The 8,152-nt window shown below is 33.2% G+C and overlaps 1 protein-coding gene across 1 annotated transcript; it reads left to right on the top strand.

Annotated features, from left to right (window-relative positions):
* The first annotated feature begins 169 nt into the window (after positions 1 to 169).
* Positions 170 to 5,680, top strand: LOC101494161 (calcium-dependent protein kinase 20). Its single transcript, XM_004497565.4, has 7 exons — positions 170 to 1,538; positions 2,463 to 2,606; positions 2,706 to 2,858; positions 3,745 to 3,860; positions 4,252 to 4,419; positions 4,571 to 4,795; positions 4,964 to 5,680. The coding sequence occupies exons 1-7, from the start codon at positions 572 to 574 to the stop codon at positions 5,042 to 5,044; spliced, it is 1,854 nt and encodes a 617-aa protein (XP_004497622.1). The 5' UTR covers positions 170 to 571; the 3' UTR covers positions 5,045 to 5,680.
* The last annotated feature ends 2,472 nt before the right edge of the window (positions 5,681 to 8,152 follow it).

Genomic DNA, 8,152 nt, shown 5'->3' with positions numbered 1-8,152 from the left:
TGGCATTCCTTTTATATATATAAATAAATATAGTATTATTTAACATATTTGCATGCATGCGATATGGCTTTTCTCGTCATGTATAACGAGCTAATGAGCCGTAGATGATGAATTGATCACGTCCATCGTCTTCTCCATTTCCTCATTTCTGAATAATAATAATAATAATAATAAAATAATAATATTAACCAACCACAATTACCATTCTTCTTCTTCTTCTTCTTTTTTTTTTTCTTTCATCCATTTCTCCCAAACACAAACACCTCCACGATTCCTTTGCAACCAAACATCGTATCCCGATTACCTCTTTTCTCTTCACAATTCCACATTCTCATTTTCAACATTGTAATTTCTTTCATCACTCTTCAACCATTTCAATTGATTCCGAATATGGATTTCTCGATTTCCTAAATCATTCATTCGTTTTCCGTCAAACCTCAAATTTCTAAATCCAAGAGCCATTTCAATTTGGAGATCTCTAAATTTCAAATAAACTAGGGTTTCTCGTAGCTCTCAATACTCACCGTCAATGGCGTCGTGGAGAGACTGAAACGACGTCGTTTTTATTTTCATGGGTAACAACTGTGTAGGACCAAACCTCGGCGGCACTGGCTTCCTTCAATCCGTTACGGCCGCCGTATGGAAAACTCGCCCACCGGAGCCTAGGCTTCCTCCTCCTAACGCCGATGACAAGGACAAACCTCCGTCGCCGCCGAATGTTTCTACTGATTCCACCAAAGGAGACTCGAGTTCCGCCGGAACAGGTTCTGATAATAATAATAATAATAATAACAATAATAATCCTCCGATGTCGGTTCAGAGCACGCCGCCTGAACAGGTGAAAATAACTGCGGCGGAAACAAATCCGCTTCCGGTTCAGGCTGAACCGGAGAAGCCGGTTAAACCAGAGGTAAATAATGCACCAGCATCTAGCACTGCTGGTGATGGTGGTGGTGGTGGTGAGGGTGATGCAGGGAAAGCTAAGAAACCTACTCATGTGAAAAGGGTATCAAGTGTTGGACTTCAGGTAGAATCTGTATTGGGTAGAAAAACAGAGAACATAAAGGAATTTTATAGTTTGGGGAGGAAATTAGGTCAAGGGCAATTTGGTACAACATTTTTATGTATGGAAAAAGGGACTAACAAGGAATTTGCATGCAAATCAATTGCAAAGAGGAAATTAACAACACAAGATGATGTTGAGGATGTTAGAAGGGAGATTCAGATAATGCATCACTTGGCTGGTCACCCAAATGTCATACAAATAGTTGGTGCTTATGAGGATGCTGTTGCTGTTCATGTTGTTATGGAGTTGTGTGCTGGTGGGGAACTTTTTGACAGGATCATTCAGAGAGGACATTATACTGAGAGAAAAGCTGCTGAACTTGCTAGGTTGATTTTAGGTGTTGTTCAGGCTTGTCATTCTTTAGGTGTTATGCATAGAGACTTGAAGCCTGAGAATTTTCTATTTGTTAACCATGAAGAAGAATCACCACTTAAGACAATTGATTTTGGACTCTCTATGTTTTTTAGACCAGGTATTTTTGTTTTATTTTTCATTTCACCATTATTATTGTTCTTCTTAATTGATTGAGTGAAAATGATGTATATAGTAGTTTACATGAGGGAACTAGTATTAAGTTGAATATGATCATGAAATGTAACGTGAGACATTATGATTATTATCTATTTATTGATGAATAGTGTGCTCCTATTCTACCCACGTAGTTATTCTCTATTAACATAATATCAAACATAAGGCTTTGATTTGGAAGTTTTACCTATGTGATTGGGAGTACAACACTTGTGTCTAGTTGTAAAATTATCAAAATTTTCAGTTACAACTTACATGTACCCTCTGTTCTTCTTTTTTAGTTTTACCTGGTGTGATCAATTTGCTGTTTATAGAGCAAATTATAGTAATCAAGTGTGAGGATGGCTTATGGAAGAGAGAGACAGAAATAAGATGGAAATAAAGTGAAAGATGTAATTGCGATCAGAAATAGAAAGTTGGATACAAAAGAAGATATGTAAAAGTGTTGTTAAAAAAAAGGAAACATGAAAAGTTATAACTTCTTTACTGATTTGGAATACATTCTCTCAGTCAGTATTCTTGTCTACTATGACATGGCAAAGGACAATTTGTTCTTACAAACTTTTTTGTCCTATTGCTTTAAATTTGTCATATGAAGCAACTGTTTTGATGTTTCAACAAAAGCTACAGGCACTCACGTTTTTTCTTTACTATCTTGATCTCCTGTAATTAATTTACTCATGTTTCCAAAATTAATATTCAATGAAGGAAGAATTACTTTTGTAATTTAGTTAGCTAAAATTCAGGGCAATATTATGAATACTTTATCTTGATCAAAGTTTCATCCCTTAAATTGTCAAGAATAATAATACTTTATCTGGATTTAGCTTTTTCTAGTTCAGATTGAGAAAAATATCCATTACCACAGGTGAAACATTTACTGATGTGGTTGGGAGCCCATACTATGTGGCCCCTGAAGTTTTGAGGAAGAACTATGGTCAAGAATGTGATATTTGGAGTGCTGGGGTGATCATTTACATTTTACTCAGTGGAGTTCCCCCATTTTGGGATGGTGAGAATGTTATGCCACTTGATTTTGTTGTTTTTCATTAGCAGTATTAGTTGTGTCTGCGACGTAATATATGCCTCATGTGTTCGATGTTTGGATCAGAATCGGAACAAGGAATATTTGAGCAAGTATTGAAAGGAGAGCTTGACTTTATTTCTGAACCATGGCCCAGCATATCTGAAAGTGCAAAGGATCTTGTTCGAAGAATGCTTATAAGGGACCCTAAGAAGCGGTTGACGGCACATGAAGTTCTTTGTGAGTATGCATGCCTCTTTGATGCTAAATGGCTTGATCTCAAATGCATTTTGGAATAGTTTGAAGTTTTTTTGTTACTATAGATCTAATAAGTCCAGTTACGCAGGATTTTATTTTTCTTTTTTAAACAACGTTATCTACTATATTCATGATGACATGTTATCTCGTTAGTTACAACTTACTACTCTAAACTAATAGCTGCTCTTATGACTATATTACAGACCGAGAGGCTTTTCATTTAAATAAAATAAAATTGTCCTGTTTGCTTTAATTGCCACGAAGGGCGAAGGGGTAGTAAAGCATGGTTCTCAATAAAATTTGACAACTTAAATTTAAATCTAAAAGGAATATGAATTGTACCTGCAATTCATTTTATGTTCCCTATGCTGGACAAACCAAAACTTTGATCCTTGTCATGTGTATGAACATTCTCATTTGATATCTCAGATGAAATGGTGCCCCATTTCACATTTGGTGACATTACGCCCCCATATCATTTTCACGTAACTGACATGTAAACTTTGCATATCCTTACTAATCTAAATTTGAAACAAGATTTTTAATAACATAATAATGATTGAACCGCTATTTTTCCCTTCTTCTGCTTTTTATTATTGCTTACTACTATTTTGCTCACGAGTTAGTTGGCTGCTATTCATTAATCAATTATCCTTTGAGCCTAGGAATTCTCTCTTACTAATTTACTTTAATGTTGAAGATAATTCATATAGGATTCTCAGAAGTGGCAAAATGATTTTCATAATCATGACATTAATCTCATTGTTTTCAATGATAAGCATAATTTGTCTTCTGTTTCAAAATTAAAATATTAATCTTCTTCATTTTAAATATAGAAATATATTAAGTTATCATTGATGATATGCAGGCCATCCTTGGGTTCAGGTTGGAGGTGTTGCTCCTGATAAACCACTTGATTCTGCTGTTTTATCTCGATTGAAGCAATTCTCTGCAATGAACAAGCTCAAGAAAATTGCAATTCGAGTGAGTATCCCCCAGTTATTTATGATCAGAAGCATTGCATGTTACATGGAAACCATCTTCGTACAATCTTATATTTTTGCTCTAAAGCAGACCAACCAACCCCTGAAACTATTTGTTTTGGAGCATATAATAGATCGTGAAATTAAAAGCTAACTTCATGGTGCTCAGGAATCATTGCTTTTATTACTGAAAAATAATTTTCTAATCAGTGCTTTTCTGAAAATTTAGAAAACTTGTCTAATTGATTTGATGCTTAGTCAATTGGAGAATAAAGCCGAAACAAAGCTACTATTTTTTATCATGTTGCAAATTTTGCCAATGGGAAACAATTCCTATGTTCAAGAAAAAATATATTATGTAGCATGACTTTCTGTATTATATCACTTGGCAGGTAATTGCTGAAAATCTGTCCGAAGAGGAAATTGCAGGATTGAAAGAAATGTTCAAGATGATAGACACAGATAATAGCGGGCAAATCACTCTTGAGGAACTGAAAAATGGTTTAGAGAGAGTGGGTTCTGTTCTTAAGGATTCTGAAATTAACTGGTTAATGCAAGCGGTGAGTGCTTGCCGGCTATCCAAGAATGCCTTTCATTTTCATCCTTTTGATAGGAGAACTGACCTTGAACAATTCATATTGCGTTCAATGGAATGATTGATTCTATTTTGTATTTCATCTGATGAATCTTTTTTCCTTGTTTAAAATTCAGGCAGACATTGATAATAGTGGTACCATAGATTATGGTGAATTCATAGCAGCTATGCTTCATCTAAACCAGGTTCAGAAGGAGGATCATCTATTTGCAGCCTTTTCCTACTTTGACAAAGATGGGAGTGGATACATTACAAAGGATGAGCTTCAACAAGCCTGTCAACAGTTTGGCCTACAAGACGATCATCTAGATGATGTAATACGTGAAGCTGATCGGGATAATGTAATGGATCTTAATTTTTTAACACATAGTTTCACATCTTTTTTTTCTCTTTCATCTCTCTCATACTCCCATTGGCATTCTAGGGATTCGCGATTTTTCCTTTAACTTCCTAATTACATTTAATTTCTTGTTTTTCTTTATTTGACTTGTACTTTGCACTGTTTTCAGGATGGACGAATTGATTACAGTGAATTTGTTGCAATGATGCAAGACACTGGTTTTGGCAAAAAGGGGCCACAAACAGCATGAGACAAATTGTGGGTGCCTTCAGGCATTAGCAAACTATTGATCTTGCTAAATGAGGAGTTGATAGACAACTTTGAGTGAGTTTCTTCTCTTCGAAGGCAAAACTGTGGAATTGAATGCACTTGTAAATTGTTTGAGCTTCAAGGAGAGGAAGGATGAATGCATGCCAATTATAGTGGTTAAGTATTAGCAATTTTGTTTTTTAAAATATAATCAAGTACAGTTTTTCCTTTTGAACATGTTACCCTTTTTTTGGGTAAACCGATGGCAGGATGATTTCTCAGCATGTGGTCTTGTGGTTTTACGAGTGTTGGTTCACACTCATCATCAAATTGAGGAAAAGTTTCTAAAAGTGTTGAAGGATGCGAATTTATGGGATACGAATGCTCTTCCAGTTGCACAGGCCTCGTATCTTAGTTTTGATACCATGCCATGCCATTTTTCAGTCAGTCTCAAACCATGTGCTTATACCGAATATCATGTTGTATCAACTCATGTACCCTGTTTGCATTCCTGTATAGAGCCAAACCATATGTACTTTTTGGTTAGTGATGTTTTATTATAAGTGTATACACTAATCAGTACTTTTTGTAATATCTGTCTTATTTTTGCTAATGACACGATGTGATGTGTTCGATAGATGCAATCCCATACGAGTCTTTTTGAGAACTCAAGATTTGTTGCCCCATCCCCTTCACTTTGTCTAGTTTAGTTTAACTATTAACTTTTTTGTTCTCAACAAGCAAGTTCATCAAATCAATTAGATTTGACTGAATAAGGTTTTGTTGGATGTCTTTCCTATCCTTATTCTTTCCTTGAATAAGTCATTTGTAGTTTGGTTTTTCGTATTCTAGAAACATTGAATAATTTTCATTTTTAACATCAATATATTCTTGATAATACTCATTTAATAATCATTTAATTGTTCAACAACTATTCATTAGATGTATAAAGATTATGTAAAACTCAATAATTCATTTATGTAAAACATTATATTCTACTCTTGAAGTTGTCGATCCCCTCTTACTAGCATTAGTTAACTAGGAAAATCATCTCTTCACTCATTGACGTGTGTTGAGGATGTTTTTACCGATAAAACAAATACATTGTAGCTTTAAAATTGATGTGTATTGATGTACTTACACGTGTAAAACACAAGGTCATCTATCTCTGGAAAAAATGACATCGAATTGTGAAACAAGTCATCTCTAGAAGGTATTCAACGAAAAACAGAGCAGAAAGGGACTGATCACATAAGTCACCTCTCGAAGGTATTCAACGAAGGAAAAATATTTCTAACTTGGATATGAAATTTGGAGATCATACCATAAGTAAGTGTCATGATTTAAATATCTTATATCCATACTTTAAAATAACACCCAAAAAAAAAAAAATAGAAGAGGTAACCAATAAAATTCAAGCTTAGTGGTTGAAAGGTGGAGTTTACGTGTTTTATGTAATAGAAAAGTATTGTTCAAATTGAAAGGAAAATTTTATAGTACACTCGTAAGAGTTGTAAGAATAATGATAAAACAAGCGTTGTTGCGTTGAATATGTGAAAGACTAAATGAAATAAGATTGGAATGGCAATACTAAATACAGGGTTGGTGATCACTTAACATATAAAAGACGTGGAAATTTGGTTTAGATAGTTTGGATATGTAGAGATGAGACATGTATATATTGTAGTAAAGAGAGTACACCACGAGTAGTTAAATCACTAAAAACAAATGTATCAATACAATGTATTATTTATGGAATAAATAAGATTTAATCGTTGTTGTTGAACTACCACACGACATAAGTTTGCACAAAATAGTTGAACTTTTTACATTTTTTTTCTCAATCACTAAAGTACGGACATTGGGTTGATATGAGTATAACTAGATTTGAATTTGAATCTCTTAAATAAAAGTTTGAGATGGAGGATAATGAATAGGAAAAACGTAATTGTGAAAGGAGACTCACTAAATATATGTTTAATTTCATTAATAAAATAATAGTAAATCACTTTAATTTAACAAAAATTATTCTATATATCTTTTATAAAATAAAGGTGATTCATCCTATAAAATAAAACTTTTAATTTCACGGAAGAAGATGGGTTTTTCAAAAACCCCTAAACGCCACTTTTAATTTCTATTCATATTTTTTTTATAAAATAAAACTAATTATCAAATGATAATTAATAAATTTATTAATTAATAATATAAAACATTTTAATTTTTAATATATCATACAAGATGATAGTTAATGTTGTAAGATATATGCCTCATTGACTATGATTTTGATATAACTTCCAAACATACAATGTATATGCATTATCTGATTAATCTAATAGTTTGGGCTGAGATACATTTCAGGAAAGAATCAAACACTACACTTGGACAAACCTTGGATCTCAAGCAATCAAGCAAAGATTGATCATATCATACAAGGCTTGAAGATTATGTGTAAATTTGTCTATTGTTCATAGTGTTTATTAGTTAGATTCATCATTATGATTTCACACATCTAATATTTGTCAATTAAAACTGAAATCATAAAATAAGTGTGTTAATCAATCAATTGGTAAATCAATTGGTTAATCGATTTTCTGATTCATAGAACAAAGTTTTCACTGAGTTAATCGATTAGCAAATCGATTACTTAAATGTTTTAATCAGACCTGTGTTCTATGATTAAAAGAAATCGATTGGACAATCGATTGATATACTTTTCTTAAGTTACAAGCTTTCTACTAATCAATTAGTTAACCGATTGCATGAATGAATTAGTTCATCATTTATCAGAAACATATTGCATAATCGATTGGCACATCGGTTTTAATTTAATATCTGAGTTACAGGGACAAATCAGTCGATTGGAAAATCGATTTGATTAAGTGTCTGAGTTATAGGGACAAATTAGTCGATTGGCAAATCAATTTGATTAAGTGTCTGAGTTACATGGAGAAATTAGCCCATTGCCAAATCGATTATGTTAATGAAAGTGAATCGACTGAGTAATCGGTTGTTTGATCTCGCATTTTGAACAAAACAATTATAATCGATTATTCAATCGACTCTGATATGAACTGAGCATCAGTTTCTGATATATGCATTAAAAAAA

This window comes from Cicer arietinum, chromosome 4 (genome assembly GCF_000331145.2).
Source record: "Cicer arietinum cultivar CDC Frontier isolate Library 1 chromosome 4, Cicar.CDCFrontier_v2.0, whole genome shotgun sequence".
In the NCBI taxonomy this organism is placed as follows: domain Eukaryota; kingdom Viridiplantae; phylum Streptophyta; class Magnoliopsida; order Fabales; family Fabaceae; genus Cicer; species Cicer arietinum.
Note: the sequence above shows the minus strand (reverse complement) of the source record. Positions and strands in the feature narration are given on the sequence as shown.